At 36.4% G+C, this 17,082-nt stretch overlaps 1 protein-coding gene across 2 annotated transcripts in view; it reads right to left on the bottom strand.

The window, feature by feature from the left end:
* Window positions 1–17,082, bottom strand: part of SNRK (SNF related kinase) — a 57,026-nt gene that overhangs the window by 25,393 nt on the left and 14,551 nt on the right. For both annotated transcript variants that reach the window (XM_032409117.1, XM_032409118.1), the window contains one exon: window positions 13,876–14,570. In XM_032409117.1, the coding sequence (XP_032265008.1) occupies window positions 13,876–14,464 (589 nt within the window). In that variant the 5' untranslated portion in view covers window positions 14,465–14,570. The remainder of the gene's footprint in view (window positions 1–13,875; window positions 14,571–17,082) is intronic.

The following is a 17,082-nucleotide window of genomic DNA, read 5'->3' as shown; positions in this document are numbered from 1 at the left end:
ATGTTTTCTTCTAGAGGTTTTACAGTTTTACAATTCACGTTTAAGTCTCTGATGCACACTGAGTTTTTTTAAGTGGCATAAAGAAGGGATCAAGGTTCATTTTTTGCATATGGGTATTTAACTGTTCCAGCAACACTGCTGAAAAACTACTTACTCTTTCTCTACTGAACTGCTTTAGCACTTCTGCTGAAAATCAATTGACCATGTATGTGTGGACTTATTTATGGCCTCTATTCTATTCCACTGATCCATATATATGCCTTTTTGTTAATATCATACAATCTTGATTATTATAACTTTATACTAAGTCCTGAATACTCCAATTACTTTTAAAACTAAACTTTTCCATCTTGGTTATTTATATAACTTTTTAATGAACTCTCTTTTCATTTGTTTTTAGGAGAGTTTCTCATCGATTTGTAAGAGCTCTTTCTACAGTAAGAATATTAAATCATCTATATTACAAATCATTTCCTTGGTTTCCATTGTAATTTCTAAAAAAAAACAGATGTGCACCATATCCATAAACTATAATCAAATCTATTACCTTTTCCTTATGATTCCTTTTCAGAAAGGCCAAGATCTTATGAATATTACCTTTGGGGGGAGTGGCTTAATTCTTTATATACAAATCCTTAATTCACCTCGAATTTGACACAGCACACAGACAGGGTCCTATCATTCCTTCTTCCTTAAATGTTTATTTCCAGTACAATTTATTAAATAATTTCTCCTCTGATGTCTTCTGATAATTGAAGTTAGAACTATTTAGAGCCTGTTTTTCTATATCACTTAAAATTACCAGCTAAAGAACCATGCTAAGATACAGTGGTGTCCCTGGGGGCACTGGTCCTTACACTAAAGGGCTACAAAGCAGACACTGATATGAATATTCAAAAAATGTGTGGCACCATTTGCCAGGCACTGTGCTAGGCACTGGGATGTAATCATAATGAGACCTTAGAGGTTGACAATGAAGGGAGAATGTCCAGGAGAGATGGCACTACTGCCCTTTGTGTCCCTTGCCACAATTCATCTCTGTTCCTTCTTTTGCAGAGAAAGTTAACAACTATCTGGCTTATAAAAGATGGCTCCATCTTATCTTTCATCTAGGATACCCCTGTCAGAGCTGCTTCAATAACAAGTGTGTACTTTGCCCTACCTCCAAGAGCCCATAAGCACTGCTAAAGGCCTGGACTCCATATAGCGAACAAAGGGGCCTATCATGTTTGGTTTTTTCTCCTCCCAGTTTTATTGAGAAATAACTGACACACATCTGTGTAACTTTAAGGTATACAGAATGACGGTTTGGTTTATGCGTGTTGTGAAATTATTACAACAGATTTAGTTAACAGCCACTATCTCATAGATACAATAAAAAGAAAAACTAATTATCTCCTTGTGATGAGAATTCTTAGGACCTATTCTTTAAGACTCCTATATACCATACAACAGTGTTAACTATTGTCATCATGCTGTCCATTACATCCCCAGTAACCACAAATCTGATCTCTGAGTGTGGTGTTCATTTTGGTTTGGTTTTAGATTCCACATACAAATGAGATCATACAGTATCTTTCTGTCTTATTTCACTTAGCATAATACCTTCATGGTCCATATGGTCACAAATGGTAGGATTTCCTAATTTTTATGGCTGAATAATATCCCACTGTGTGTATGTACATATACATACCACAACTTCTTCATCCATTTATCCACTGATGGACATGTACAGTTGTTTCAAGGTCTTGGCTATTGTAAATAATGCTGTTCTGAACATGGGGGTGTAGATATCTTTTTGAGTTAGTATTTTCGTTTCCTTTGGATATATTCCTAGAGGTGGAACTGCTGAATCACATAGTAGTCCTGTTTTTAGTTTTCTGAGGAAACTCCATATTGTTTTCCATACTGCCTGTACCAATTTACATTCCAACCAACAGTGCACAAGGGTTCCCCTTTTCTCCACATCCATGTCAGCATTTGCGGTAACAAATGTCTTCTTGATGATGGCCTTTCTAACAGGCATAAGGGGATATATCATTGTGGTATTAATTGGCATTTCTCTAATGACTAGTGATGCTGAGCATCTTTTCATGTATATCTGCTTTGGAAAAATGTCTATTTAGGTTCTTTACCCATTTTTAACTAGATTATTTGGCTTTGGCACTGTTGAGTTGTAGGAGTTCTTTATATATTTTGGATACTAATTGCTTATCAGATACATGATTTGCAAATATTTCTTCCCATTCCATAGGTTGTCTTTTCACTTTGTTGGTCATTTCTTTTCCTGCGCAGAAGTTTTTTTGTCTGATGTAATCCCACTTGCTTTTTATTTTATTGCTTGTACTTTAGGTGTCATATCAAAGAAATCATTACCAAGACCCATGTCAGGAGGTTTTTCCTGTTTTCTTCTAGGAGTTTCATGGCTTCAGGTCTTACATTTAAGTCTTTAATTCATTTCAAGTTAATTTTTGTGAGTGATGTAAGACGGGTCAAATTTCACTCTTCTACATGTGAATATCCATTTTTTTTTTCAATTTATTGAAGAGAGTGTCTTTTCTCCAATGATATTCCAGGTTCCCTTGTCAAATATTAGTTGACTTCATATGCTTGAGTTTATTCCTGGGCTCTTGATTCTGTTCCACTGGTCCGTTTGTCTGTTTTTATGCCCAGGCCACGCTGTCTTCATGACTATAGCTTGATAGCATAGCTTGAAATCAGAAAGTATGGCTCCTGCTTTGTTCTTCTTTCTCGGGCTGTCTTTGGCTATCTTGGGTCTACTACAGTTCCATGTAAGTTTTAGGAATTTTTTTTCTATTTCTGTAAAATAAAATGCCATTGGAATCTTAATAGGAATGGCACTGAATCTATAAATGGCTTTTGGTAATAGTGACATTTTAACAATATTAATTCTTCCAATCCAACACAGGCTACTTTCCATTTATTTGTAGCTTTGATTTCTTTCATCAATATCTTGTAGTTTTCAAAGCAGAGATCTTTCACCCCCTCAGTTAAATTTATTCCTAAGTATATTATTGTTTTTGATGCTATTGTAAATGGGATCAATCTATCCGCTTTCAGAAAACTTGTTAGCATATAGAAATGCAACTAATCTGTTAATTTTGTATCCTGCAAATTTTACTGAATTTGATTATTTCTGACAGGTTTTGGTGACTCTTTATAAAGGACTTTCTATATATAAAATCATGTCATCAGCAACTAGAGACAATTTTACTTATTCCTTCACAATTCTGATGTCTTTAATTTCTTTTCATTTGTCTTGAGAAACTTTCACTTCCCCTTTAATTTCCTCTTTGATGATCCATTGGTTGTTCAGGAATATCATGTTTTTGAGTTTCCAATTATGATTTCATGATTCTTTCTCCTCTTTGCTATCAGTGTGCCAGCTTCTAAAAAGTCCCTAATGTCACCTATCTATGAGCTGAAGGCTGAAAATACAAATTTACTGAACCTGCTAGAATTTTATATAAAATTAACTTATTAATAAAATTAATAAGTAAGGATCTGAGTCAGGCCCTGAATGAAAACTATGAACAAAATACATGAACTTTTACATGGGCTTATTAGGACAGTCCATTTCAGCATCCCAGGAGTCTTTATTTGCTTGCTTCATGGTGCTCTGCTATAGGACAACTCAAGAACTCATCTGAATAAAGTGATCAATAAATAGTTCTCTAACTGGTAAGAGGCACTGATAGCTAGGGATTCCAAAGTTTGTTTCTCTTACATGAAGTAACACAAGAATGAAGCCTTAGAAAGCATTCTTATACATGAAAAGCTATCCCCTTTAATCCCCTGACAGCAGCTAGAAGAATCAAAAGTCAGAAACAGAACACAACTTCTCTAACCATTCTTGCCTCTGCTGACTAATGAATTCATTCTGATACTGAAGCTGGATAGTAAATCCAAAAAATTTTTATCAAGCTTTTTACTGACAACTTGATAATAATAGCTGTCCTTGTTTGGGATAGATAGCAACATATCCTACCCACAAACTGACGACTGAGAACAAAACTAGGACTAATCTAAAACCACTGGGAATCTTCTGCTTCCAGGTAGAATATAATGTATTGAGCAAACTGAAGACCCTGCTGTCACAACTAGCAACAAAATGGTAACTTGCAGAAACCATGTTTTCAAGACCTTGGAAGGAAAAGAAAGAAATGGACTGAAATTCCAGAATTGGGAAGAGCCCTTTCTAAGAGCTGAGGCAGAAATCCAAACACGAATCATGGGACCTCAGGAATATCAATGGATCACAAATATTCCTAAGAAAGGTTAAACCAAACCAATTTATACTCCACCTAAAAGAAAATCTTATGTATGCCAACTTTTTAGAACCTGAAAAAATTAGGTAAATTTAGGAAAATATCACTAATCTGAATTAAGAATATAAGCTTGTAGTAGACAGACATTTAAAATCTGGTATATCAATCAATTGGTATTTGTATACATTAGTCTCTTAAAAATTTGTTAAGCCAGTTTCAGTCCTCTAGAAACTAATTACCACTGAGTACAAAACTGAGAATCACACCTTGGAACATGGAGATCACACCATCTGAGGGGGTTCCTTGCTACCTACTGGAGCTCTCCTAATCTATGTTAAAGTCTCTTTAAACTGTAACAAGGACCTCCTAATGTCAGTGAATAGTCGATACATACAAACTGTTAACAACATAAAATGGGTTTACAAAAAAAAACCCCCAAAACCACATATCAAACACACCAAATACCTACAAATTAATTCTTTGACTTTAAAAAACAAAAAAGCACACCATATCCCCAGTGACTTGATCTTCCTTTTGGGAGAAGCCCTGTCTATAAGCTTACCTCCAATTTTCCATTACAATCTTCCCAAGTCATAACTCGGGAATTCAAAACACAGTAAGGAAAATGGGAGATCTAAATGTGTAAAACAAAAAAGTCAGAGTCAAGTAGCCAAAACACAAAAATAAGGACACTATTCCTCACCTATAATTTATGCTCCAAAGCTTATTTCAAAACTGCCTGTGTTCATCCTTCCTGTCAAAGCTGTGCACCTGCTTTTTTTTTTTTTTTTTTTTTACTCAGCCCAACAAGCCTGCAAGATCAGATCCAAAAAAGGGCTTCACAGTGGTCCGTATGTAATAACATGCCTGAAACTGCAACTCTGCCTCTCCATGAAGAGAGGAACCATGGCTTCGATCAGACTCATGGTGAGTCCAGGACGCATTAATATATATACAGAAAGCAGGGAAAAAGAGTTCCAACATGAGCAAGGACACCATGGGGAGTGGCCACAATTATACTTTGTAAACTAGTTTAAAGGAATGTAAATTTTCATTTCTTTAGTTTGTCTCTGTAATATTTACTCATTTAAACAAACATTAAGAGCTTGTGGTGTTTACCAGGTGATAGGGATGGGACACAGATAAGATATAAACACGCAGTTCTCTCTCTCAAAGACCTTACTATTGAGCAAGGGGAACAAGTGAGCCATCTGAAATGAGCAAGGTCTGGCCGTCATCCCATCTAATTCCAAAGGGAAAAGGCCATCAGGGCACGTGTCCCCTGTACCTCATCATCCTCTGTTTTTAGCCATCTACAACCCCTCTGTTATTTTTATCTAGTACACCTACTCTGTGCCTGGCTGCACCCCAGGCAGAATTTAAGATGTATTACAAAGAAGGTCTCACTCCACAAAGTCTTGTTCTCCTACTCACCAGACAATGCCACAAATGCTGATGTTGGCCTTAGGTTCCAAGGCTTAAAATAATTGAATTAAAATTTTGTAATATTAAATTAGGTACTGTTCTACACCATACTGGATACAATTTTAAAGATATCACCATAAGACTAATCAATAAAAACTACGTAAGATAAATCAATGTTTTCCAAAGACAAAGTGGGTTAGGTAGAAAATGGGTTATGAAGAATGATGGGAAGAAGACATTTAAAAACAGCAAAGACATGTATTTGGAATCAGAGCTGTAAGGAAGCACTGGTTCCATAGTGTATCTCTGATAATGAGCTTGGCTTAGCTCTATGGCACCCTGTTCTATGTCTGCCCTCCATCTTTCTCCACCAAAGTCTACGTCAAACATGTGAGGACCTGACTGAGAGAAGCCACAGCCCGTGAAAGAAGAAAACCACACTACTATGTATGTTAATGTGACTGTGAAAGCATTTCCCAAGCGGCTGCTCTGGGAGTCATGACAACTCCAGGACCACACAGGCAACTTCCTAATGTGGAGGGACAGTTTCCCCAGAAACGGAAACGTGTCACTAACAAGTCCCACCAGGTTGTCTCAGAGCAAGCACAAGAGCACAGCACCTACATGTCAATACAGTTTTCACCAGTTCTTAAAAATACCTCAGTGATGGGCGCCTGGGTGGCTCAGTTGGTTAAGCCACTGCCTTCAGCTCAGGTCATGATCCTGGAGTCCCGGGATCGAGTCCCGCATCGGGCTCCCTGCTCAGCGGGGAGCCTGCTTCGCCCTCTGACCCTCCCCCCCTCATGCTCTCTCTCTCTCTCTCATTCTCTCTCTCAAATAAATAAATAAAATCTTTAAAAAAAAAAAAAAATACCTCAGTGATTTTACTCAACGTTTGAGTTCGGAGTCTGTCCAGCAATATATATTGTGACTAACAAGTTCCCAAGTTTATTGTGTTAAAAGTTTGTGCTTACTGATTTTTTGTTTTGCAAACTAGTCTTTCTTCAACAGGTTTATGCTTCTCCCTACAAAAAAAAAAAAAATACCCAAGCAAATTTGATGTTTTCAACTCCCTCAAGGTTTCCTAGGCTGTATTTATTTCTGTATTTCTGTATTAAGATAGTTAACTATTTTAAGTGGCTTAAAAAGCACTTCTGAAGTTCCAAGAAACTAACCAGTTATCAAATACTTTCCTCTGCTTTTATCTAACATTAAAAAAAACACACACACAAAGAAAAATCCCTACTTCAGAAGTTAACCTACTTCCTACATTCTGAAAGTTAAATACAACTAAAAACATGTGTGAGAAAAACACAAGAGCAAAGGTCCTGGGCCTGCCCCTTCCTCCCAGTTTTCCCACGGCAGCCAACATTTCAGAAATTCCCCTGAGGACAAATTTCCAACGGAGAAGACAGCACCTCGAAAGGAAAATGAGGCCATGATCTTTAAACACCCTCTGGCACCACAAGGCATTCTGTGATCCCTCCAAAGGGCTGGCTGACAGTTATATCTGACTGAAGACTGATTCTTTGTCTGGCATTATGCTAAGTACTTCCTTGTTTTCATTCATCTAACTCCTTCAACAATCCTAAAGGCGAGAACTATTATTACCCTCACTTCACAAATGGAAGTATCAGAGACCACAGAAACGAGTCAAGTGGGGAGGGAGAACAGGCAGTGCTGGGGCCCTCCACCTTTGGAGTAGAGGGTGGGGCCTGGCCAAGAGGGTGGCAGTGGGCAAGAGTCTAAGTAGAGGGAAGGGAGACAGAAGGGCCCTGAGGCAGGACTGGATGTGGAATGTGACTAACAGCAAGAAGGCAGCGTTGTTGGAGCTGAGCAAGCAACTGAAAAAAGAGTGGGAGGAGAAAGTGAGGGAGACAATGAGGAAGCCAATCTTGAGGGCCATGTTGGCCGCTATGAGGACTCGGGTTTTGACTGTGAAGGAAATATAAGTCTTTAAAGTGTTCTGAGCAGAGGAGAGAGACGCATATAAATTTTAAAAGGAACTGATAAGCATTTTTTTCCCTTATGAGTGGTGACTACCTAATACTGCCACCTCCAAAGGAATTCCCCTCTCTTTCAGCTGTTCCACACGACAATTCCTGACTTCCTCTTGCCCAGAGCCCCAGGGCCTCCCCTCACCTGTAACTGTGTCTGAAAAATAGCAGCACATACAAATGACAGGAAATTTGCCTTTAAACTCCCTTCCTTCTCTTACATTCTTTCAAAGATGCACATAGTCATGTCGATCAGCCCAATTCCCACTTCCTCATATGAAATACCAAAAGACTCAGAGCTTGGGCACTAGTCTGAAAAGTAAATGAATAGTAACTTCCAGTTTTCATTCTAGTGGGACCTATGATTATCAGTCCTGCACACCTTTGTCTTTCCACATAGGCTTTGAGAGGAAATGAATAAGAGGAGCACCAAGGCCCATGCAAAACCAACCCAAACCCAAGTCTAGTTAGTAGCAGCAAGAGCCCTTAGAAAAGTGCAAAAGTGCTATAAATCTTCTGAAAAAAATGGTTTTATATGAGGCAGTGAGGCAACCTTCTGACCTGCACAAGGCCAAGGGACACCCTGACAAGCAGCTCCAGGCATGACAGTGGAAAGCAAACAGGACAGTCTCTCGCCTCTTAACAGGAAAGGCAAGGGGTGTCTAGCCTGATGTTCTAGGCACTGGAACAACATCAGAAAAAATTTCCAAAGGACCTGAAATTTGGTTTTCACTTACTTATCCCTAAATAAGCAAAGGGTGTGATTAAAATGGGGGAGGGCGAGCAGAGAGAAATTTAAGCTCAATTATCAACATCAAAAAAGAATATATGTTCTTGTTCAATTTTTTAAACTAAAGAGGTTTAAACATTTTTTTCTGAACACTTATTCTTTAAAGAATATTAGAATTAAAATGTTAGGAATCTATTTTTCCACTAATAACCAAAAACATTTGACTCTAGGATTTTACATCACAGGTATGCAAGGCTGGATGCCCATCAGAATCTCACAGAAGCTTTTGGATGAGGGCCTCAACCAAGATTATCTGAATCACAATCTCTAGGGTGCCCCCCTCCCCCGCAAGGTTTGCTTGGTTTTAAATACGCTCTAGGTGAAACTTACAGATGGTAAGTAAAGAACCACCAATTTAGATCTTACCATACCATCAGTGAGTGAATTATACTTTTCAAAGTAGTGTCAACATATATTTCACTTGATCTGAATCTTAAAACAGTGAGAACAATAAGCACCAGAGCTAAAAATGCAGTAGGGAAAACACTGAAAGCACGTAAGTCATTTTCATCTCATTTTTCAGGCCTCTCACTAAAAAATCAATGGTTGCGTTAGCCTAAAAAACCCATTTGTATGGTACCTATAGATTACACTACCCATAATATTTCATGCTCAAGAATCTTTATGACAAATATTAAATCCAATAATAGCTTATTTATAAAACTGAAGATTTTACTCAAAGCACAGAACTTCTGCTATTTCCTAAATACATAATTACACAACATTCACACTGTAAAGCCAGTACATTGTGCATACAGAGCTAATACCATAAAGTGCTTTTATTTACACAGGGTTCAGGCCAGATCAATTTTTAACTGTGATCTCTGAAATAACTGTCATGTCTCACAGGTATGTGAAACTTCAGGAAGTTTAGGATTTTTTTTCTTTTGCTTTTATGTGACAAGTGATGATGTTACACTCTGTCAAAGGTATCTTTCAGAGTATGTGACCATGCACTTGGCAGCTAGACTGGAAGGTGTGGGCCACATTTCTATAGATACGTTTTTCAGTTCTGTACAACTGAAAGCCACAGGCATTTGCCTGGGCCCAGGCTGCAGTGCAGCTCATGTCAGACACATGCCATGCAGGCAGATTTTATGTATATCTTTTTAAATAAAAGAGACAAGATAACACTTTAAAGCAGATCAAACTTCCTTCCCTATGCACAAAAAAGGCACAAATCATCCCTTAAAAATGTGTAATCCCAAACTCCACGCTTGGGCCTAAAACTCTGTGACACAAACCAGGGTCTTCTAATCTAGAACCTATCAGGGCCCACAGTCCAAATGGCAAACTGTGTAAGAGTAAGTAATATAAAATTTAACCAGAGTCTGACTCGGGGAAGAGAAGGTTTAAGTCGGAAAACACTGTAGCATTACTAAGACATCTGTCTCTAATAAATGGTAGGGAAATGAAACTGTACCCACTCAGATTTGGGGCACATTAAAAGCCGGCACATTAACAGTTTTTCTGGAAGAAATCGGAAATAAAAGCAAGGAGTTATCAATTCATAACAAACTATAATAGCATATTCAGATAAACCAAAGAGAAAATTACTGATTTATGTACTTTTGGACTATTTCAAAGTTCTATCACAAAGGTATTACGGCTTAGGCTGTACAATCTGCACAGAAAGGAGTAATCCTCTTAAAAGTTTTCAGAAAGACAGTATTTAAACATATCATATACATAATACTACTACAATCACAGTTCTGGTGGCTGCCTATTTCCTAAATTCTCTAAGAGACTCTTTTATAGGAGGGAGCACGCTGAGATATTTCTTCACAGCGCTAAATCAGAGCAAGGAACGGACTGCCTTAAATACATTCAATGTGGATTCTAGTTAAACCACAACTCTTGGCTTGAATATGCCAAGATTTCCAAAAACTGGCATATTACACCAACTATAAGTCACACATAATTAACAGTCAAGAATGTCTCAATTTATGTTTTACTAATCTAATTTTTCACAAGACAAGGCAATGCTTTTCAGATAGACCAGCTAGTCACTTTTAAATTCACACTGGATTTTGAGATGTTCTTCACATGCAGGAAGTTAGGTCAAAGAAAGGAATAATTAAAGATGCTTAAGAACACAATTTAAAATATGTCCACATTCTTCGTCAGATCTTAAAACATTACTGAACTAGAAAAAAAGTATTTATTAAGTAATAAAAGCAAATTAAAAATCTATAACTAAAAGGGAAGTAAAAGCAAACTACATATAGTTCTTGTCTGTGGGGCAGAGGGAATGATACAAATATTAACTCTGAATATTAAGGGAAGACACTAATATGTCCTAAAACAAAATGACAAAATAGAATCCATGGCAACAAAGCACAGTTTCATATTGAAAAAAGGAATAGCCCATCATGTAAAATAAATTACAAAACTTTATATACCTCACACAGCTTGAAAATAACATATATAAAGTAAAAGTTGATTAAAATACAAATTTCAGATTAGAGGAGGAAATAGCATAATTCTCTCAGAAAACAACATCAGAATAAAACATGACACAAAGGAACAAAATACATAATTAACAACCTTAAAATATGTATAAAAACTTTGTATATGCTAAGAATACAAATATTTTAATCATACAGGAAATAGTCACCAAAAATCACTGTATATTAAGCCACAGAGAAAATCTAAATACTTCCCAAAGCAAAAACCAATCAGGTTGCAGTGTACATTACTGACTGCAATGTACTAAAATTAGAAGTTAAAAACCAAACACCTAAAGGAAAAATAAATTAAATTAAAATTTAAAAAGAAAAGAATTTAAAAAGAAAAAAAGAACCTTTGGGTTAAACAAGAAACAAAACAGTAAAGATAAACTTCAGCAATGACCACAGAGTGAAATCCCCAGGATGTGACCAGAGATTGCAGGAGAGAGCAACATACAGCCTTAAATGTGAGAAATTAGGACAATTCAAGACAATAAAAGAAAAAAAAGAAAAGGGAAACTGAAAGATCCTGGAAAAAAATTAGTAACAATGCAAGAAGAAGTAATGACATAGAAAACAGAAGTGCAGCTGATACATAAAATCAAAACCTGATTCTTTGAAAATAATAGATAATCCTTGAACCAAGTGTCAGTGTTAAGGACCAGTGCACTCTAAAACACATACAAAACTGAACTAAAGCTGCTTAATACAGCAACATCTAGTAATTTAATAGAAGGACAGATTTTAATCTTTGTCCCTACTAATTCTACTAGATATTTGTGAAAAATCACTGACTGATTCCGGCACAATAAACTAACACTACATTAGCGGAAAGATAACTGTCCATTTGTTTTTTAAAGCACTTCTTTATCTCAATCACACAACTATACAAAATTGAAATAAATACAAATAAGAAAAGTTACCCATGAACTCCACCCAATTCATACTTCATCAACCATTTATCAGACTAGTAAGCATCCTCCCAGACACTTTTCTTTTCCTTTTTAAAAACTTTTAAAAAGTTTTATTAGGCAATACTTAAGAAAAAAAAAAAAAAAAGAGCATTACAGTGAATACCTACGTATTCACCACCCAAGTTGGAAATAAACACCACCAATACAGCTGAAACCCTCTAGGTATGCCTGCCCTTCAGAAGTAACTATCTTGACCTCATGCATTCATCAGTACTTTACTACATGTGCATGCACCCCTAAACAATATAACACTGCTTTGTCTGTTTTAAAATTTATATAAATGTTACAATACTGTAAGTACTCTCACCAATTTGCTCTCCTTAAACATTATGTTTGTGAACACTAGCCATTATGACATACATAGTTCATTAATTTTCACCATTTCTATCATATGAATATCAAACAATGTATTCCCCTACTGATGAATACACAATAATGCTGTTAAAAACACTCTTTGAAAATCTGTGTACATGAGTAAGACCATCTCTAGGGTGTGTACACAGGAAGAGAACTGCTGGGTCTCAGGATTGTGTACATCTTTAACTTTAGTAGACACTGACAAATTGTCTTCTGCATACGACAAGAGTTCCCAATGATCTATAGTCTTACCTACGCTTAGATTTGTCTGACTTTAGTTTTTCCTAATGTGAAAAGTATGAAACAGTATCTGATCATGGTTTTATCTTCCCTGATTATTAGTGAGGCTGAACATCATTTTCACGTTCAGACATTTGTTTCCTCTTCTGTTAATTCTTGGCTTCATTTTCTGACTAGCCTGCTCCACTCATCAAAAATCTCTGACTCAAATATTCTAATGAAAAGTTTTGATGAAGCCTTGTTATCTGTAGTGGGCAGGAACCATTCAATAACCCTTTCTTTTCCAGAACACAATCTAACATGAAAAGCAGTGTCTTGGTGTACAGAATATTCAGTATAAAAATCAGCACTCTTCAATGTGCTTTTCAATCTGTATCTTTCCTCTTCTTGTAACATGCATTTCAAATGATCAGAAGACAAACAGAAGACTCCTATCTATGAAGTATGACATCATATACATGTAGTATTAGGGCATACTGTTCCAAGATTAAACTAAAAACTGTAAAAGCTGACCATACATTCAACTTAGCAAATCCTTAAAAATTATACAGAAATTCCCATATGACCTTCAAAACAGATATGATCCCAAGGGACAAAGCTGACATAAGCTGAAAAGCAGTAAACACTTCCACCCCAAGTAGATAACTCATGACAAGAGAGAACACATAATGTGTTGGAGTGAAGAGAGGGTAGTTGGGAATGCTCAGGGCTACCAAGATTCTGGAATCCACCATATAGTGATGTCTGTATGTCAATTACCTGTCCCGTACAATGAGGCGGACAATAAGAGCCACACAGGTCTCTGTGGATGGTAAACATGATAACATAGGATGCGATACCTCTATCTGATCCAATTCTATTCCATGGATGAGGAAATAAAGCAGAGAGATCAAGTGCACTCTTCAACGTCACAATTAATAAACGATTCCCATGCCCAAATTCTTCATAATGTATTGTAATATTCATAGTACCTTTCCAACATGAGTCTCAATGACTGTTAAAGGATATGCACAGGAAGAAGCTGACTAGGGGCACTACCAGAAGAATCTAAGAAGATAGGAAATGTACTCAGACCTTCAAAAGAATTACAATGAGTAGATGATGGTTACCTTAAATGATAACTTACTCATTTTTCTTTGTGCTGAAATATACTTTAAACATTTGCCATCTAAAGGGTAAAACAAACTGCCAACTTTAGGAATATATGGCATTCATGAAAGCAAATCTGTTAATTAAGACACATTTAATAAAGTACCTTAAGAAATTATTTTCAGATAAACCACCACCAATTTGACCAACTACACTCTAGCTGGTGGAATTCAAGTGGGCAAATACTGGAAAAAGGTTACCTACCTACTGCAGGTGCATCATACTCATCACCAAGCAGAATTTCTGGAGCAGAATATGCAAGAGATCCACAGCTTGTAGTGAGCTTTTTCCCTGGTTGAAATTTGTTGCTGAAACCAAAGTCTGTCAACTTTACAAGACCTTGTTTTTCAAAGAAGACCACATTCTCTGGTTTTAAGTCTCTGTGAACCACATGGAGTTTATGGCAGTAAGATATGGCATGAACAATCTGAGCAAAGTACTTCTTAGCCAAATCTTCATTAAGTCCCTCTTCGTGTTTCATTATGTAATCGAACATATCTCCTCCATCCCCAAGTTCTAGAATAAGATATAGTTTGGTCTGGGTGTCAATAACTTCATAAAGGCGTACGATGTTGGGATGCTGCACTAGTTTCATGCATCTCACTTCTTGGAAAAGATGACCAGTGGCTAAAGTGTCCAATTTTGTCTTGTCAATAACTTTTACTGCTACTTTTTCACCTGTAAAGACATGCCTGGCAAGTTTAACCACTGCAAAATGACCTCGACCCAAGGTTTTATCCAGATCATATAATCCAGCAATCTTTCCATCATACCCTCGCTTGAATCCTGCCATGCTGGTCCAACAGAAGGAAAAATATCTAGACTGTTTGAAATGGATCTTCTCATATAAGAATATCTGGTGAAAATAAGGAATTCATTTTCAATGTCGCCATGGACATCTACAAAAGAAGAGGAGAAACAAAATTAAGTTTCTGTAGCTTTTTCTCTTACAGCTTTCTCTCTTTTTTTTTTTTTTAAGTTTTAATAGAAGCTTGAAGTAAATAGAGATATAAAATGAGTAAGGGCCATTTATAACCATCTATATATGTATTTTCGGTTTATGTTATAAAGGCTGCGAATTTAAATGCCATATTAAATTTTGCAAACTGAAAAAAATTAGTTGAAACAAGTTTTTGGTGATGTCAGAAATAAGGAAACTGGCAAGTTTGATAAACTCTGTTGAAAAAAAACCATCTTGCAAAAGTAATTTCATTTAGTGTCTTAAAAAACAAGGAAAGAACTGACAAAAAAGGGAAAATGGAATAAACATTTGGACAGAAACCCAACAACCTTTTCCTGTTATTCCAAAGCTAGCACTATTTCCCGTAAGCACAAACAGATCCCTTTAGTGAGGCCTCCTCTAACTCTCCCAGCTGGAATTACCTTCCCTACTCCGTATCTCCAACAGCAGCTCGGGACACCCGTATGGTCTTATTCTATAGGTTTTTGTATATGCCATCCTCATCCTAAGACTGTGAAGTTCTGAGGACTCTAAGGTTCTATTTTTTTTTCCCTTCTACCATCCCTTGAACAGTGTTTAACATATACAGGTAATCAACAGTTTATTAAATTTTGAAATTCAACTTCTTTTCAATATGTTTACACGGCGATTATTGCTCTTCTTGTCACACTAGTGCCTAGCTAAGCACACAGTAGGTGCTTAATGTTTGCCGACTGACTGGGACTCACTCTTTGTACTTCTCAGTTATGCTTATCTTTATTACAGTTTTCCAACTCTCAAACAACCCACCATGATCTGATTATATTTCAACAATGAACAACCATGCATTCTTAAACCATCTTAAGGACCATTTGGTTTTAAAGACCGTATCTCACATGGCATTTAAAATTCTAAACCTTTATGAACTCTAAATACAGAAACAGGCTCTTATAAATGACCCTCAGAAAAACTAATGTATAAAATTATACAAATTAAGATATCACTTTAAATCTCACAAATTCAATTCCCATTATTTTTTCTGACCAAAATTTAACAGAATTATAGCAAAATCCAACGAGGAATACAGCCATCTCCCAAGACTAGCTCTGTCCTGTGTGCATACCCCTCCCTTCTGTGAAACCTTTTCTACTGCATGTTTCCAGTTGTTTTATTAAGAATAGTACTTACATTATCTACTCCCACTTAGATGAAAATAACCAAAAAAAGTAAATTGTACATAAAATGAGGTCATTTTTTTATTTTAAAGCTCTACTATTACATTTCTTTAAATCTCATTTTTGCTTAAAAGAACCGAAGAAAAGCTAGCATTTATTAAAAGCCTACTATATGGGCACCTGGGTGGCTCCGTTGTTAAGCATCTGCCTTCCGCTCAGGACATGATCCCAGGGTCCTGGGATCAAGCCCCGCATGGGGCTCCCTGCTCAGCAAGAAACCTGCTTCTCCCTCTCCCACTCCCCCTGCTTGTGTTCCCTCTCTCGCTGTCTCTCTCTGTCAAATAAATAAATAAAATCTCTTAAAAAAATTTTAAAAATAAAAAAAAAAGCCTACTATACATATTTGTGCAGAATGAATCAAAGTGCTACTAAGATTCAAACTGAATTCTTATTTCAAAGCTCACTTTCTTTAACATTTAAGCACTCTAAATGATGTTACATTTAGGATAATATCTGGTGAGTTAAAGTACCAACTATAAAAGAGGAATAAAGTCATTCTCACATACAAAATGAAATGATCTGAAACACATATCTGGGGTCACCACAATATATATACATAGAGAGAGAGAGAAAAAGCTTAAAAAGCCAATGTTAATATGTTTAATGTTTTTTTATATTTTAGTAATTACTATAAATATAAACTACCATTCACTGAGGAAGTATAATATGTCACTCATATACCAAATGCTTTATGTCATCCTCATTTAATCCTTACAACTGCCCTCAGAAATAGGGATTATTAGCCCCATTCTGAGGCACAGAAATGGTAGGTCACTTGTCGTTGGCTACCAGGCCAGTGTGTAAAAGAGCTAGGATTTGAACCCAGGGCTACCTGACCTCAAAGTCTCTGCTTTTAACAACTATGCTACACGTTTCTACAAACTAATTTCAAAACCAAACTAAGTTAATCCTGTTTCTATAAAGATTTTTAAAATAAGAAACCAGTAATATGTACAGGTGTTGGAGAAAAAGCAAATTTCTTCCATATTACCATGTCATCTGAGCTATTAATTTTAATGGTAAGATTAACAGGGAAATCTGAGTGAAAAGATCTTGCTTTAATTGGATAGTTCCCCAAAAGAAAGTTTAATTTCGGCATATTTAATTTTCAAAAATAGAAACTCTAAGCTAACTTCAGGGGGCAGAAAACTATCTTTAAATCTCTAATTTTGATTAATTGTAAGGGCAGTAATTATCCTTAAAATTCTACCTGAGTCTATGTTTCTACTGTACAAG

The sequence above is a fragment of the Phoca vitulina genome, unplaced genomic scaffold (genome assembly GCF_004348235.1).
Source record: "Phoca vitulina isolate PV1807 unplaced genomic scaffold, GSC_HSeal_1.0 scaffold10, whole genome shotgun sequence".
NCBI classification, from domain to species: domain Eukaryota; kingdom Metazoa; phylum Chordata; class Mammalia; order Carnivora; family Phocidae; genus Phoca; species Phoca vitulina.
This window is presented reverse-complemented; position numbering and strand designations above follow the sequence as displayed.